The sequence below is a fragment of the Prionailurus bengalensis genome, chromosome A2 (genome assembly GCF_016509475.1).
Source record: "Prionailurus bengalensis isolate Pbe53 chromosome A2, Fcat_Pben_1.1_paternal_pri, whole genome shotgun sequence".
Taxonomy (NCBI): Eukaryota; Metazoa; Chordata; class Mammalia; order Carnivora; family Felidae; genus Prionailurus; species Prionailurus bengalensis.
The window spans coordinates 79061735-79079755 of NC_057348.1; the positions used below are offsets into that span (position 1 = coordinate 79061735).

At 44.5% G+C, this 18021-nt stretch overlaps 1 protein-coding gene across 3 annotated transcripts in view; it reads right to left on the reverse strand.

Moving 5' to 3' along the window:
* LHFPL3 (LHFPL tetraspan subfamily member 3) overlaps nt 1–18021 on the reverse strand; it is a 572114-nt gene that overhangs the window by 40690 nt on the left and 513403 nt on the right. Inside the window, exon 3 of one of the 3 annotated variants that reach the window (XM_043588655.1) lies at nt 16598–16625. The exons of 1 other annotated variant lie outside the window; for it this stretch is intronic. In XM_043588655.1, coding sequence (XP_043444590.1) covers nt 16609–16625 — 17 coding nt within the window. In that variant the 3' untranslated portion in view covers nt 16598–16608. Of the gene's footprint in view, nt 1–16577; nt 16626–18021 lie in introns of all 3 variants that reach the window. One more of the 3 variants, XM_043588654.1, reaches the window with a different exon arrangement.

The following is an 18021-nucleotide window of genomic DNA, read 5'->3' on the forward strand; positions in this document are numbered from 1 at the left end:
TCACAAGAAGATAAATACTGTATCCACTTATTTGAGACTCCATCCCACTTATATGAGACACAGTCAAAATCATAGAGACAGAGCCACACAGTTCTACCTCAAGAAGCAAGAAAAAACTCAAACAACCTAACCTTACACCTAAAGGAGCTAGAAAAAAGAATATAAGTCCAAATCCAGGAAAAGAAAGGAAATAATAAAGATTAGAGTGGAAATAAATGGTAAAGAAACTAAAAAACAAACAACAGAACAGATCAATGAAACTGGTTCTTTGAAAAGATCAGCAAAATTGATAAACTGTAGAAAGACTCATTTAAAAAGAGAGAGAGGACACAAGCCAAATTACTAATAAAAAAGGAGAAATAACAACAAACACCCAAGAAATACAAGCAATTTTAACAGAATATTATGAAAACTATATACCAACAAATTGGACAACTTAGAAGAAATGGATAAATTCCTAGAAACATATAACCTACCAATTTGAGCAGACCAATCACCAACAATGAAATCGAATGACAAATCAAAAAGTTCCCCCCACAAAAAAAGTCCAGGACTAGACGGCTTCACAGTTGAATTCTACCAAACACTCAAAGAAAAGTTAATACTCATTCTTCTTAAACAATTCCAAAAAATACAAGAGAAAGGAAAACTTCCAAATTCATTCTATGAGGCCAGTATCACCTTGATACCAAAACCAGATAAAGACACCACAAAAAAGAGAACTACAGGCCAATATCTTTCATATATTCATTTGAATATAGATGTAAAAGTCCTCAAAAAAAGATGAACAAACTGATTCCAATAATATATTAAAAAATCACTCACCACTATTAAGTGGGATTTATTCCTCGGATGTAAGGGTGGGCTAACAGTCATAGAACAATCAACATGATATGTCATATCAATAAGAGAAAGGATAAAAACTGATATGATCATTTCGATAGACGCAGAAAAAGCATTTCATAAAGTACAATATCCTTTCATGATAAAAACCCTCTGCAAAATAGGTCTAGAGGGAACATATCTCAACATAATAAAGACCTTATATGAAAACCACACAGCAGGGGCACCTGGGTGGCTCAGTCAGTTAAGTGTCCAACATTTGATTTTGGCTCAGGTCATGATCTCATGGTTCGTGGGATTGAGCCCTGCATCAGGCTCTGTGCTGACAGCGTGGAGCCTGCTTGGGATTCTCTCTTCCTCTCTGTGCTTTCCCCTTCCCTGCTTATGTTCCCACCCCCCACCCCCTAATACATAAAATAACACTAAAAAAAAAAAAAAAGAAAAGAAAACCACACAGCAAACATTATACTTAATGCGGAAAAACTAAGAGCTTTTCCCCTATGGTCAGGAAGAGAACAAGGATGTCCACTCTTACCACTTTTATTCCACATAGTACTGGAAGTTCTACCCACAGCAACCAGACAAAATAAAGAAATAAAAGGCATTCAAATTGGTAAGGAGGAAGTTAAACTCTATTTGCAGATAACATGATACGATATATAGAAAACCATAGACTCCACCAAAAGTTTACTAGAACTGATAAATTTAGTAAAGTTTCAGGATAAAAAAATCAATGCACAGAAACCTATTGCATCCCTGTACACTAATAATGAAGTAGCAGAAAGTGAAATTAAAAACATAATCCCATTTATAATTGTACCAAAAATAATAAGATATCTAGGAATAAACTTAACCAACAAGGTAAGACCTATACTCTGAAAACTGTAAGACACTGATGAAAGAAATTCAAGGTGACACAAAGAAAGGGACATTCCATGTTATGGATTGAAAGAATATTGTGAAAATGTCCATACTCCCCAAAGCAATCTACAGATTTAATGCAATCTCTATCAAAATACCAATAGCATTTTCATAGAACTAGAACAAACAATCCTAAAATTTGTATGGAATCACAAAAGACCCAGAATAGCCAAAGCAATCTTGAAAAAGAACAACAAAACTGGAGGTATCACAATTCCAGATTTCAAGCTATATTACAAAGCAATAGTAATTAAAACAGTATGGTACTGGCATGAAAAAAAACTCTTAGATAAATGGAATAGAACAGAAAACCTAGAAATAAACCCACAATTATATGGTCAATTAATCTTTGACAAAGGAGTAATGAATATACAATGGGGAAAAGATAGTCTATTCAACAAATGGTGTTGGGACAACTGGACATGCCGAAGAATGAAACTGGACCACTTTCTTTCACCATATACAAAAATAAACTCAAAATGGATCAATGATCTAAATATGAGACCTGAAACCATAGAAATCCTTGAAGAGAGCACAGGCAGTAATCTCTCTGATATTGGCAATAATAACATTTTTCTGGATATGTCTCCTGAGGCAAGGGAAATAAAAGCAAAAATAAACTATTGGGACTACATTAAAACAAAGCATTTTTGCACAGCAAGGGAAATAACAAAACTAAAAGGCAACCTATGGAATGGGAGGGGATATTTGCAAATGGCATATCCAGTAAAGGGTTAGTATTTGAAATACATAGGGGCGCCTGGGTGGCGCAGTCGGTTAAGCGTCCGACTTCAGCCAGGTCACGATCTCGCGGTCCGTGAGTTCGAGCCCCGCGTCAGGCTCTGGGCTGATGGCTCGGAGCCTGGAGCCTGTTTCCGATTCTGTGTCTCCCTCTCTCTCTGCCCCTCCCCCGTTCATGCTCTGTCTCTCTCTGTCCCAAAAAAAAAAAAAAAAAAACCAAAAACGTTGAAATACATAAAGAACTGATACAACTGATACAATACTCAAAAAACAAACAACCCAATTAAAAGGAAGACATGAACAGGTATTTCTCCAAAGAAGACATACAGGTGGCCAACACACACACGAAAAGATCACTCATCATCACGGAAATGCAAATTGAAACTACCATGAGATATCACCTCACACCTGTCAGAATGGCTAAAATAAAAAACACAAGAAACAACAAGTATTGATAGGACATGGAGAAAAAGGAAGCCTCATATGCTGTTGGTGGGAATGCAAATTGGTGCAGCCACTGTGGAAAACAGTATGGAGTTTCCTCAGAATGTTAAAAATAGGACTACCTATGATCCAGGAATCACAGTTTGGATGTTTACCCCCTCTCCTCCAAAAATAAAAACACCAATTTAAAGGGATACATGCAACCCTATGTTTACTGCAGTATTATTTACAATAGGCAAACTATGGAGGCAACCCAAATGTTCATTGAAAGATGAATGGATAAAGAAGATGTATGTGTGTGTGAGTGCGTACACCCCCACAGACTGGAATGTTAGCTATAAAAAAGAATGAAATCTTTCTATTTGCAACAACATGGATAGCACTAGAGAGTATAATGCTGAGTGAAATAAGTCAGAGAAAGACAAATACCATATGATCCCACACATATGTGGAATTTAACAATCAAAACAAATGAGCAAAGGAAAAAAAAAAAAGAGAGAGACAAACCAAGAAGCAGATTCTTAACTATAGAGAACTGTTGGTTACCAAAGAGGAGGTGGTGGAGAGGGGATGGAAGAAATGGGGGATGAGGATTAAAGAGTATACTTATCATGATGAAAAACACAACGAAATAAAATTAAATGATTAAAAAAAATCACAGAGACAGAAAGCAGAATAGTGGTTCCCTGGGCTGAGTAGGAGGATGGAAAGTAGTCTCTGGGACATAAAAAGGAAAGAGACAGAGATGATTGAATAAAAATAGGGTGACGATAAAGAAAAGATTTGGGGTGGACAAGAAAGAATTTGAAGTTGACATTGGATGAGCTTCATCTCTGTGGAGGGGCCGGTGGGGTCCACAGAGGGTGGAAGTGTGTCGCAGAGTTGAGCAAAGAGGAGGAGGTTTGGAACCACGTGTGGGAGGGAGGCATGAAGGGCGAGCTAGAAATGAATGAAGGAGGCAGCATCTGGCCAGGAATGCTCAGCAGAAGTGAGTCGTATGGACGTGCAGAAGATGCATCACCAGGTGTGGAGTCTTTCTCCAGCAATGCTCAGCTACCTAGGAATGGAGAATCCTGGATCGAAGGTTCTTGAAGTGAGGGGAAGCAGTTTGGGGTGCTGACAAAATCTGAGCAGGGCAAAGCAAGACACATTCTCTGTCCATATTTATATTTGGGAGGGGGTCTCTGGAGATAGCTTTGCTTTTGAGGACTAAATTGTGAGGGGCTGGGAGGCCTGTGAGTTGTGTTTGCTGTAAGATCTGAGCCCGTAACGGAGCCCCTAAGCAAGTCTCCTGCAGGAGTGGAGCCCCTGTAATGTCCGTAATGTAGGGCTGAGGAACATTCTTCCAGATTGATTGGTTAGGGTGAAAGATGTCTGCAATGTTAGCTTTCAGGGCAAGTCTATGGGGTCTTCAAGATATTTTTAGGCAGTTTCAGACTGACAGTAAGATATTCTGGATTGTATTCGGCCTTCACAGCAGGAAGTAGCCTGGGACACAGCTAGAATTTACCAACTTATTTCAACATGACTTTAACTGCCACAGAAGCCGCTACATGGTAATGACTGCAAACCACATGCCCTATTTCTCTCCTGCAGAACCTTCAGCTAGAAACCACTCTGCTGTTCTAGTGCACAGCTTTGCTCTTTATTATTGGGGATTACACAGAAGGGGCCAGTCTTGGGAGCCCAGGAAATTTTTACCAGCATTCAGAAAGAAGAAAAAGACTGAGTTTAACATGTTGAAAGGTGTTAAAACATGCTAATTCTCCAGATGGCATGACAAAGAGGATTCGGTTCCAAATTTACTGCCCCCCAGGAGTGGTTTCGCTGGAGTAAGACCAGCCAAACTGGCAGAGTTATTCTGACATCACAATAATGCAGTGGGAGGTGGGGCTCCTTTTCCTAGGAGAATTTTAGAAAGGCAGGCCAGGCAGCTAAGTGGCCTTAAGATTGCTCAAGGAAGTTGGGGGTTCTCAGTTGTAATTCTAGACTTTCTATCCCACTGAATGACCTGGTAATCGGGCGTCTCTTGAAGCACACATCTATTTGTCTTATATCCCCAGAGCCTGGCATACACACACGCTTCAGGGATTTAATATAGAAGGAATCACCAGTGGATTTGAAATTAGGTGGCCACGTGGTAGTATAAAATATTCACATCTGATAGTATCACCTCCTGGTTTCCGCCTTCTTAGGGAAAGGAAAACTACTCCGAGGGCTGGAACAGTATTAAATAAGAGGCTGCGTTCTAGAAGCAGACTGCTGGCAGGGAATCCCTGTTCCGCTGCTTTCTAGTTGAATAGCCTCTGAGCTATCGTATTGTCGTCTGTAAAACGGGGACAATATATTCATACCTGCTTCACAGATCACTGTGAGGATGAAATGAAACAATATAGGCAAAGCCCCTGGCACACAGCAAAATCACAGTAATGTAAGGGAGCTGGGAATCACTCTGCTGTCAACACTACATTTAGGCTTAATCTTTTTTTTTTTTTTTTTTTAAATTTTTTTTTCAACGTTTATTTATTTTTGGGACAGAGAGAGACAGAGCATGAAAGGGGGAGGGGCAGAGAGAGAGGGAGACACAGAATCGGAAACAGGCTCCAGGCTCTGAGCCATCAGCCCAGAGCCTGACGTGGGGCTCGAACTCACGGACTGCGAGATCGTGACCTGGCTGAAGTCGGACGCTTAACCGACTGCGCCACCCAGGCGCCCCTTAATCTTTTTTTAATGTTTATTTTTGAGAGAGAGAGAGAGAGAGAGAGAGAGCGCGAGAGAGCGAGAGTAGGGGAGGAACAGAAAGAGAGGGGGACAGAGGGCCCGAAGTGGGCTCTGTACTGACAGCAGAGAGCTGGTCATGAACTCATGAACTGTGAGATCATGACCTGAGCCAAAGTCAGACACGTAACCAACTGAGTCACCCAGGCGCCATCTTTTTGCCTAATCTTAGGATTCACTTCTCATCCCTCTCTTGCAGCCTGGAGTCTTCCTAAACATACCAAACATGCAGAGTGTTACTGCTCATAGAGAAGCTGTGAGGGTCAGGGAATTTCTAGAACCTAGTGCAGTGCCCATGTCATAGTACCTCCTCAACACATGCTTAGACAAAGAGTGAATGTTGAAAGAAATTTGCTCTTACCCTCTGGGAATTGCAAAACACACAAACTAGTCTTACGAAGCAAGTATTTACAGGTTTCCATGTATGCAATAGAATTGTTGGACCCTTCAGTTTCGGAACCACAATAATTCACTGAAATTAATCAAAGTGTCTGGAGGTCAGTAGTTCTCAAATTTTACCACATAAGAGTTCCTGGGTTAACTTGAAAATTCTCAGAGTCAGAATCTGAAGATCTGGGAAGAGGGTTGTCTTCAGCATTTTATTTTTATTTTATTCTATAGTTTTAATTTATTTATTTTGAGAGACAGAGAGAGAGGGAACAAGCTTGGGATGGGCAGAGAGGGAGAGAGAGACAATCTAAGCAGACTCTGCATGGTCAGCACGGAGCCTGAGGCAGGGCCCGAACTCATGAACCCTGAGATCATGACCTGAGCCAAAATCAAGAGTTGGATGCTTAAGTGACTGAGCCACTCAGGTGCCCGTTTGGCATTTTATTATCATTTTTTAAAATTATTTTTAAGTTTATTTGCCTATTCTGAGAGAGAGAGAGAATGAGAGCGAGCAAGCATAAGCAGGGTAGGGGCAGAGAGAGGAGAGAGAATCCCAAGCGGTCTCCATGCTGTCAACACAGAGCCCCATGCGGGGCTTGAACCCACGAGCCCTGAGATCATGACCTGAGCCAAAGGCAAACCCTTAGCCGCTTAACTGACTGAGTAGCCCAGGTGCCCCGCCCCTCTGGCATTTTAAGCAGTCTCCCAGGTAGTTCTGATGCAACACTTCAGGGCAGTCTGAAGGCCTCTGTTGAGAAGCTCTTAAAAATGTTGCTTAAAAATGTGATGGCTGCTCATCTAGAAGCAAGAATTTGTGTGGTCTTTTACTTTTATGGTTCCTTCTTTTTTCTCCAGTGGGAAAAAGAATAGTAGGATTGAAATTACCTTCAGTTCATAGATGGGGCTGGGAGAATATGGTGTTGAGCAAGCATAGACACGTTAAAGGATTTGGCATACAGATCTAGAGTCCTCTGGACCCACTCTATGCCTGGAAATCATCCAGAAGGGTTCTACTTTCAGATTGTTAAGGTAGGAGCCTATCTGTTTCTCAGTCTGACATTTCAGGAGGACTGTATTTTCATCTTCAGGATTAAGGAAGAAATATTCTGCGCTGCCAATATAAATAATTCAAAATCTAAGAGAGCATAATGTGGACCACAGCATACTCCAAATCCAAGAAGAATGCATCCAGATCAGCATTAAAAGTCTACTACTAGGAAATAAATGCTAGGCCCATCAGTTGGCAGGGGAGAAGTTTCTGTGCATTTCCATGATTTTTCTAAGGAATTAAACTCCCCCAGAATCTGGACTTTGCATTTAACCTCCATCTGAGGTCATCAGTCTGTTTCATCGCCACACGGTGCCACCTGGCATCACCCCCCCCCCCCCTTACTAATCTGTTGTTGTGAATGTTGCCTTGAAAGGGTCTTAAGATTCAATTATTAATCAGAACCAATTTAACAGGCTGTTGATGCCAGGAATGAAATTTTTTCAATTTACAAAGCTGGGATAAGCTGATCAAGGAGAATGGTACGATTTCACAGGAAATACATTAAGCTTCCCACGCCTGCCTAAAGAGCTTACTGAGGTTCACAAGAGTGCAAAGAAAGGTGTGTTTAGGTGGATATGTTACCAGTCAATGGAGAGTAATTATGGGGAATTTATAAGCCATAGCAACCTCAGTTTAGATAAAGTTTTCTTAACTTGCAAGGAAGGGTCACGTTGCTATACTCTCTCTTTTTAAAATCTCTTAAAATTAAAAAAAAATATTTATTTTTGAGAGAGAGAGAGAGACAGGGAGGGGCAGAGAGAGAGAGAGAGGGAGGGAGACAGAATCTGAAGCAGGCTCTAGGCTCTGAGCTGTCAGCACAGAGCGTGACGCAGGGCTTGAACCGGTAAACGAAAGATCATGATCTGAGCCCCAGTCGGACGCTTAACTGACTGAGCCATCCGGACACCCTTTTTTTAAAAAATTTCATTTAAAAAGTAGCCCCAGAAATTTTACTTAGACAAAAGGTGCTTCAGAAATGATATTTTCTGCACTTAAATCTGCTTTATTCTTCTTTTTCACATTAAAGCTATGAGAAGCCACAAGCTTACCAATTATCTTATGAGGTGCCAGACTTCAGACAGGATGGTGATAAATTACTTAAGTCATTTGCAATATTCTGGAAGTGCAGACCATTGTACTGAGTGTGAGAAACCACGCTCTTGAAGAGGGTCACTCATGATGAATGAATTGACCTCACCACGGAACCTCACACTGCCCTGGGTATGGATGGATCACCTAGACAGGTGATGGGTACTCATCCAAACATAAGAATCTTTGTGTGTTTTTTTTAACTTTTACATTTCCTCCTTTTTTTTTTCTCCTGTAGATGAATCGATACTAAGGTGGAAATTACCTTCAGTCATAGATTGGAAACGTTTTCTCCCCACAGGCGTAGAATTTCACCTGCAACGCTGTGTAAGAATCTGATTATCTCCCGGTCAGGGGAGACGGTGAGGTACGGGCAACCAGTTGCACAACTTACAGGCCCAGGGCTAGATGAAAATTGTTCAGAAAGTGAGGAAAAAGTGCCATTAAAGGCATTACAATACAAAGCTTTTTCCTTTTTTCTTGTGGTCTTTCTCTTGCCTTGTCATGGTTTTTGCTTGCGTTTACTTTTTCTTACTGTAAAATGTGTATAACATAAAATTTGCCCTCTTAACCTTTTTTGTATTTATGCATTACAGGTACATTTTGTACATTTTAAAAAAGTTTATTTCTTTTGAGACAGACAGAGGGGTGCCTGGGTGGCTCAGTAATCATCTGACTTCAGCTCAGGTCATGATCTCACAGTTCATGGGTTCGAGCACGGCATTGGGTTCTGTGCTGACAGCTCAGAGCCTGGAGCCTGCTTCAGATTCTGTGTCTCCCTTTCTCTCTGCCTCTTTCCCACTCACGCTCTATCTCTGTCTCAAACATAAATAAAACATCAAAAAAAAAAAAAAGAAAAAGAAACAGAGATAATGCAAGTGGGGGAGGGGCAGAGAGAGAGGGAGAAAGAGAATCCCAAGCAGGCTCCACACTGCCAGAGCAGAGCCTGACATGGGGCTCGAACTCATGAATCCATGAGTTCCTGACCTGACCTGAAGCCAAGAGCCAGACGCTTAACCGGCCGACCCACCCAGGCACCCCACATTTTGTATCGTTCGAAGTATACAGGTTGGTTGTATTAAATACATTCATACTGACGTGCAACCACTAGTCATGGGGTCTTTTTTTTTGCTATGTAATGTCACTCTAGGTAAATAAAGTTAAAGTTTCTCATTATTAGCATGCATTTTATCATCCATTATTACATTGTGCAGTGCTAGTTGTAAATGCCAATGTCAGAGCATTTAACTTGTTTGTGTGATCACTGAAATCACACAATTTGTATCTTGCTCCAGGAGGATGCCTTGAACTGGCCAGAAAATGCTAACAGTTTCAGGAAGGTTGGGAAAGAAGAGCTGGTTCCCCCCAGGCACAGAGTGGGCTCGAGAAAGCCGGCTGGGAGCATCTCACAGGTGCTTAGGGGCCCTTGCCCTGTGTGCCCACTTAGGCCTGATGCCTGCTGGGATTATCCCTCCCACCAGCTGATGTGCCGACACATTGTTCCCTGGCTTGAAGCAGGCCTTGGGGACTCTCCCCTTTTGACGAGTGGTATCCCCAACCAATGGTGGATAGGTTACCCCCCCTCACCCCCAGGGTATTGCCACCTCTGTGCTAGGTAACAGGATCACGAGTCAGCGATAGGATCGTCCCTTACTGAGTTGTGGCCTCCTGCCCAATATCCACCAGACACGTTGCAACACTGCCACCCTGGGCCAGGTGGCCACTACTATGCCCTGCCCCAAAGTGCCACAGGACAGGTGCACACCCAACCAGGACCTTCCCCACCCATGCACTGGCCCTTCCTGGGGCAGAAGGTGGCAGTGGTCACTGGGAAGGCACAAGGAGGGGAGGCTGGGCAGGGCCCAGGTTCCAGGGGATAGAAAAGTGGGCTGAGAACCCTCCTGCTTCCCTCCCCCACCAGCTGGGGACATGTGATGGGGGTGGGAGAGGTACTGGGGGAAGGCAGCAGGAAGCAAGGCACCATAAGCAGTCTCCAAGCTCCCCACCCCCCTTGCATGCTCCAAGTCTCCACTGTCCCATCAGATTTCACTTACAAAACACAGTTTCAAGACTGTGGCTGCACAGCATTAAACCCCAAGCACCAGGCCCTTCGGAGCTTGGGACCCTGTAGGACCACACCGGTCATGCACTCTTGTTGCCGGCAAAAAGCTGGGTGCAGGAGCAAAGAGCAAGCAAGCCAGAGGAGAGTCAGAACCTGTGTCAGCAAGGCCAGCCCATTCCTTGAGCCCAACAGGATCCCCCCTAACCGACGGACAGCTCTGTGAAGAGAGGATTTGTTCCTCAGGCAAAGCCTTCTCTTCTCTTAATAGTGCCCTTATTTCTTCCCTGCCCACTCAGGATTCTAAGTATAGTGCTTTGACCCGACCCCTGCTGCTGGAGGTGTGGGCTGCTCTCCTTCTGGACACAAAGTAAGTTTAAAATTCAACATCACTTGTGGCTTCTTTTTGGGTTTTCCTTTGCTGCTCTTCTCTTTCTTGCTTCTTTCTCTCTCTCTCTCTCTTCCTCTCTCTGAGTGAGGGGAGATGGGAAATCTGTCTTTTAATTATGCTCTACAGTAAATTAAGGGGGCATTCCCTGCCAGGCAGAATGCATGTGGCTCCAACAGTCAATGTTGGTGTGGCCCTTGAGCTCCTGGATGGGGTGGGTGCCTGCTTTCCAGGATTAAGGGAGGCCCAGCAAGAAGAAGGGAGAGAAAGGGAGGGGAAAAGCTACAGAAAGTCACAGAAGCATAGAAAATATGGGAAAGGGAGCATGGAGAATGGATAAGGGGAAGAAGATGGAAGGATGGAGGGAAGGAAGGGAATCAGCACTTGGCCCCAACATTTTGGAAATAGAAGCTTGACCTGATTAACCTACTGCCCCCTAGCAGACAATATCTGGAGACAATGACTATGAATCCTAGACGGTGACAAAGAGTGTCTTCTCCAAGTCTCCTGCTCTGCTCAGCATATCCTTGAAAATATGACTCTGCATATTAGTCTTCTCAGAGCACATCCCAAAGAATTAGTGCTCCCTGAAAAAGTGTGGGTGCTCTGGAAAGAACTGGGCTGGGGAGTGAAATGGGACAGCAAACAATGGCAAATCCTTTTCTGGAGTTCCCAGTAGGGCTCAGAGTTGTGTTGAGGAGAGCTGAAATCTCCTGATTTCATTCAGGAGAAACTTCACAGAAATTAACCCTATGCTTCCAGGGTGATCAGCGCAGAGGCCACATGAGCCAAGTGTATTCATAACCTCAAGTTTTGAAAACTCTTTCTTCCTGACAGTAGTATAATGAACTAGTCTCGTAGCACCATTAAATGTCTCACTCAAGAAGTGAGAAGAAAGGCGACTTGCTATCTGATAGGTTCACGGCCTAGAGGTGACGCACAGCTTCTTGGTGGGCCCTGGCATGCCACCCCGGACTCGTAAGCAGCCACAGTCTTCCTGTTCTTATTGTTTTCTCAGTAATTAACATGACGTTCCAGAGACAGATTTCACTTTTGGATTATGATACAGATTGCTCACCATAGGAGCAAAAATAAATTCGTCAAGGGAACAAGACAAAAGACCTGGAATACGCTGATCTACTTACTGAGATCCCTTTCCGTGAGATGTGAAGACAATATTTATCTCTAGGTCAAAGGAGGAAGCAAATCTGTGCTAGTGAAAGATGTCCTTGCTCTTTCTGGAGAATTTCTCAAAATGGTGGTCGGTGGACCATCCACGTCAGGATTACGTGGAATGATGGTATAAAACCAGAGGTCTGCATCCCTACTGCAGAACGACGAAATAAAACTCTGTGGGTAAGGGGTCAGAATCTACATTTTACATAAGCTGAGAGTTTGTAACCATGTATAAATTGACAGTTATGAATCAATGCTTGAAGTGGTGGTTTTCAAATCTGAGGAGGCCTCAGGATCACCCGGAGGCCTTGTAAAACCAAGATGGCTGGGCTCCCTTCACAGAGTTTCTGATTCGGCAGGTCTGGGGCAGGGCCTGAGAAGCTGCACCTGAAGTTCCGGAGTGACGCTCATACTGCCAGTCTGGGGACCACACCTCGAGAACACCACTGGGTTAGAACAATTAAAACAATTTAGCCTTGCGTCTGTCAGGGGTAACCTATTTACCGTTCTTGGGAAGCCCTGAGGATCACAGTGTGGGAGGCAGTGGTGGTGGAGGGCTTGTTCCCTGTCCCTCTGGGAGGTGAATGCCTGGGGAGGCCCCCAAGCCAGGCCAGTCTACACTAGGCCCTCAGAGAGCAAATGTGGGTTGGTGTGTTTATCAGGTTTCTGGTGGCTGGCTTTTCAGACTCTAGGGAGGTCAGTTTGGTTTCAGGTGAAAATGGAGCTACCAGTCTGTTCTAGGGCAGGACAGGAAGGATCAGCTAAGGCTAGCACTTCCAGTCGGTCCCAGATCTAAGCTGGAATAACCCCCGCACAAAAGAAACCTAAGTCCTCATCACATGGCTAACAGCCCTCTGGACATGTTCACATGGTGACAGGCCACCAGGCCTCCGGGCTGGTATTTCAGGGGTCTCAGGCCACAGATGCTCCATCTATGGAGCAAGATGCACCATCTTTAACGTGTGTCAGGCTGAGCCCTCCACAGACCACCATGGACATGCATGCAGCCCACAGGCTTTTCTTAGATACCGGCAGTTACCAATATGACCACTAGAGGTCTCGGCAGGACAATGATTATCCTAGGAAGGGGCTAGGAAACAGCTGGGAAAGGGCTTCCCCCACAGCCCTCTGTCTTCTCCAGCAAAGGCAAAAGTAATGTGAGGAACTCACGACCTGTCTGCCTGTCCAGTATCTTCAATGTGACAACCCAGTCTTGCAGGGCTGCTCTGGGGGCCATTTTCCTCTTCAAACTGTGCTAATGGTTGTCACTGGAGAAGGGATGGAGATACTATGACAATGGTGATTGCCTAGAAGGGGCCTGCAGGCCATTACCATAATTTTCAACAGCTTCTCCCTCCAAAGGACATAGTGGATTGACACTCTTCAATCCAATATGAACTACCACGCAAACATGGCTTTAAGAGTCGCCATTACCATAATTTTCAACAGCTTTTCCCTCCAAAGGACATAGTGGATTGACACTCTTCAATCCAGTATGAACTACCACGCAAACATGGCTTTAAGAGTCCTCCGGCACAACTCCTAAAGTCCCCACGCCACCCAAATCCTGGAGCTGAAATTCTATTCCAGTGATGCTTTCTGAGGTCACACATTTCCGCGGCGCTACATTTTTGTCCAGCAGCATTAGAACCTAGGAAGTGCATAGGCAATTATCCATGTCCGTGATTTTCCCCTCCCTGCCATATCCTGACCTGCCCCTTCCCATCAAATCTGAATCAGTGGCATATCCAAGGAAGATGGCTGCAGACTAAATGGGCTGCTTCAAAAAGATGCACTGAAGCTAAACCTGATATTTGGAACCAAAATGGGCCAAATTGTTAAACCAAGTGAGGATTCTTTGCTTCACAAAAAAGATTCATCATAAAAATGCCATGGACTTACTATGGAAAAAGAAAGCCCTGTAAAAACAACATTGCATATTTAGTTAATATCTTTATTTCTATAATTTTGTGTAAGCAAGGGGTATATCTCAAAACTTTGCTGGAAGCCGGCATGTGTGGGCCTCTACTCTCACTTTATTTGCTTTTAAATGGTTGTTGGATTGCCTCAGAGACTTCCCTGGCCCTGTTAACTCAGAAAGCAATACATTGAAAAGAGAAAATGTAGGGGCACCTGGGTGGCTCAGTCGGTTAAGCATCCAACTCTTGACTTTGACTCAGGTTGATCTCACAGTTTGTGAGTTCAAGCCCCACATTGGGCTCTGCGCTAACAGTGCGGAGTCTGCTTGGGATTCTCTGTCTCCTCTGCCCCTCTCCCATTCACGCTCCCTCTCTCTCTCAAAAGTAAATAAACTTAATAAAAAGAGAGAAAATGTAACCTTGTTCACATACTGGGTCTGGTGTCTTGCTAGATAGCCCCCAAAATGCAGAAATTGGAGATGACCAAGTCTAGGGTTTGCCATGTCTTCCTCAGTTTCACAGGACAGTGTGAGGAGGGCAGGCTACTCACTTCTCACCTGCACCTTCTCCCTCCTTCCCTTGTCCCCCTTCAGTTCTTAACAGACTCATAGGGCTCTTGCTCCTATTTGCACAGCCCGACTATCACTTTTTTCATCATCCTGTAGTGGGAAATCACTGAGAGGACGCCACATGAAAGCAGCTGGAAATTCGTGAGCAAAGTTAGCATCAGGTAGTTACTCAACTTAGCTGTTCCCACACTCACTTTGCAGGTGAGGAGCCCGAGGTCCAGAGGAGCATAGTAACTTTCCCAAGCTCGCCCAGATATTTAGGGCAGAGCCAGGACTGGGACCCGAGTCTTTCCATAGGATGTAGTCTCCTTTACTTTCACTCACTTTTAGAAATAAAAGTTCAGGGCACCTGGGTGACTCAGTAGGTTAGGCGTCAGGATCCTGACCAGCTCAGGTTACGATCTTTCGATTTGTGAGTTTGAGCCCCACGTCGGGCTCTCTGCTGTCAGTGCAGAGCCTGCTTGAGATCCTCTGTCACCACCCTCCCGCCCTTCCCCCACTTGCACTCTCTCTCTCAAAAATAAACAAACATTAAAAAAAGAAAAGAAAATATCTTCTGGCTGTGTAGGGGGTTCTCTCCCAGAGAAAAATGAGCTGGGACAATACATTGATAAAACACTTGGATGGAAAGAGGAGGACTGGGCTTTCATCCAGCCTCTGCCCCCTCCCAGGCAAGTTACTTTCCCTCTGGGAATTCAGGGGTTTGGAATGAAGGACCCATCTCTAAGGACTCATCAGCTGCAGAATTCTGTGCATGTCTAAATGGTGGGTTGGCCTCTTAACACTGAGGGGACACATCTCATGAAGAGCCCCTCTGATTTTAAGTTCTTATCATTTCTGACAACTTGGAAAGTTTCCTCCTAACTAATTCCCATCGAACACATACTGGAAACTTCGGTGAGCCTGAGCACAAAGGCAGATCCAGCCCTGAAATCACTGGCAGGTGGGGACGGCTGTGCAGTTAAGATAGGATATTTTAAATTTTTTTTCTTTTTTTTAAAAAAAAAATTTTTTTTTTCAACGTTTATTTATTTTTGGGACAGAGAGAGACAGAGCATGAACGGGGGAGGGGCAGAGAGAGAGGGAGACACAGGATCAGAAACAGGCTCCAGGCTCTGAGCCATCAGCCCAGAGCCTGACACGGGGCTCGAACTCACGGACCGCGAGATCGTGACCTGGCTGAAGTCGGGCGCTCAACCGACTGCGCCACCCAGGCGCCCCAAGATAGGATATTTTAAATTCTCCAGATATTCTCTTTGTCAGGCACAAATTCCTCCTCCCCAATTTATTTATTCTGGAAGTCCAGTTTACCACATATATATTTCATATTAAGTAATCCCTATGCCCAACGTGGGGCTCAGACTCACAACCCCAAGATCAAGAGTTGCACGCTCCACAGATTGAGCCAGCCAGGTGCCCCGAGTTTATCACATATTAAACTCACTCAAAGTGGAAACATAGTTTATGTAGATTCAAGGGACACCAAAAGCGAGTGTGTGTATGTGTGGACAATGAAGGGCCAATAGAGCCCATTCTTTGGCTTAAAAACCATGATCCCATCTCCTTCGTAATCACAGGCTTCATATACATATGTGTGCCTATCACATACCTCCGTACAGAGAGAAATAATAAACGAGAAGATTACCACTTCTCTCCACGGCTCATTTTAGCCCCGTCACATGGCACGATGGAATTTATTTTCACACAGCCTCCACACCTACAAGGACTCACAGAGCAGTGATCTGTCTAGGCTGGTGGCCGCGGAAGACCACTGCAGAGCAAAGGTGTGCCGTCGGTGACCACGACCGGCATGGAGAAGCCCACAGACATCTTTCCAGCCTGGGAAGCAGTATGTCACTGCAAGAGCGCGGACACATGCCTAGAATCCTAAAAGCTGACAATCTGAGGGCTCATTGTCAGAGAACAATAACCATAGGAGTCTCCAGCTCCTTCGTGGAGAGGTGCCAGGCTCACAGCTGCACGTGCTCTGGCCCTTACCCAGGTGCCGGGGATTGTGGGAGAGAGAAGCACAAATATGAAACCAGGAGCAAGACAGAAGATCTATGGCTTTAAAGTGACGGTTCATGCGGCCCAAGCGCCAAGCGGCCGAAGCGGGAATCGGAGGACAGCAGCGGAGAAAACATGCGGGACAGTAGGCAGAAGCGCACAAAACACAGCTGGACCCACAAGGAGCCATGCTCACACTTACATGGTGTGGTCTCACACTACCTTAGTTTGCTTTAAGCATTTCCATCGTCTGAGAGTTTGGGAGGGAAAAACAGAACGGTTAAATAAATTAAGAGCTTGCACTGTATTTTTAATGGTTAAAAATCACAACGTCATTCCTGGCCATCCCAGTCATCGCGTGCAGAAAGACACGCGTGGTGAGTCATAGGGACGAAGGGCACAGTTCTGAGAGCCGGACTGTGATCTCACATCTCGTTTCTGCCGCTTGCCAGCTGCGTGACCCCGGCAAGTGTCCTATCTTTCTGTACCTCAGTTTCCTCATCTGTAAAATGGGTCTAACAGGAGCACTTACCTCATAAGACCGTGGTGAGGATGGAACGAATTAATACATGTGAGATAGCAGGAAGAGCCCTATTTACCACAAAGCATTATTTAAGTAGTGGACATTATTGTTGTTGTCATCATTTTTACCTTTGGCTCCCTCAGGCGACACCACCCAGACTAGATGATCAAATGTTTACGGAAAGCCAAGGACTCTCAGAGAATTTCAGATGCTCAATAAGAAACAAATCAAAGCATTCAGGATAAACAGACAAAGTTAGAAATGCACGGGGTGGGCAACGGTTTCATGTGTTGTTATAATTCTTTGAGGGCATTTATTTCAAATTCCAAAGCAATTCAGAGTAGCTTTTAAAGAAACATAAATAAAAATCAATCGCATACACACAGATCAATTAGAACCCTGAGGCCTGGTTCATGTTGGACAATTCAAGGCTACGTACACATCATCAGGGATTACTCTCTGGACTGCAGCATCTCATATTTTCTAACTTGTTTCCACAGGTGTCTCATGCAGAGAATTGCTGTAAGTCACCAGGGCAAGGATGAGTAGTACCAAGTGGTTTACTAAGTCATACAGAAGAACAGACTTCTTTCCTCTGCTCCTTCCCAGAACCCTTCGGTCAGTTCTGAGCTCATTTGGCAGGATATACGGTCCAGCAGGAAAGATGGGACTCTGGCACTCTTCTTGTTTCCTTCTGTTGCTTGTTACCTATGTCACTTCTTATTCATCACTGGCCCGAGGAAGTTTTCCAGATGGAAGCTTTCGGTTTCTCCTCTGTCACTCCAAGTTTTCCCATTTTCTCAAAGGCGTGGAGAATTGTACGGCCTCTCTCTGCTATGTGAGCGTCTAGATGAAGCGATTTGGTTATTACAGTTGGAAAGGTGGGCGCTAAATTTTTCAAAGGCAAAACTAAAAAGCAACATCGGGAGTCTTCAGCTGGTCGAATACAGAAGGAAAGAACGATCAGGAACATGGCAGCATACGTTTAGCCTAACTGGCCTTTGCCGGAAAGCGTAAGTCACAGGCTGCCCCCTCAGGCAGCATGCTCACCCCCTGAAGCACAGACACTACAATGGTGTTTGGCTTTCAGCTAGGTGCAGGGTGTGTGTGTGTGTGTGTGTGT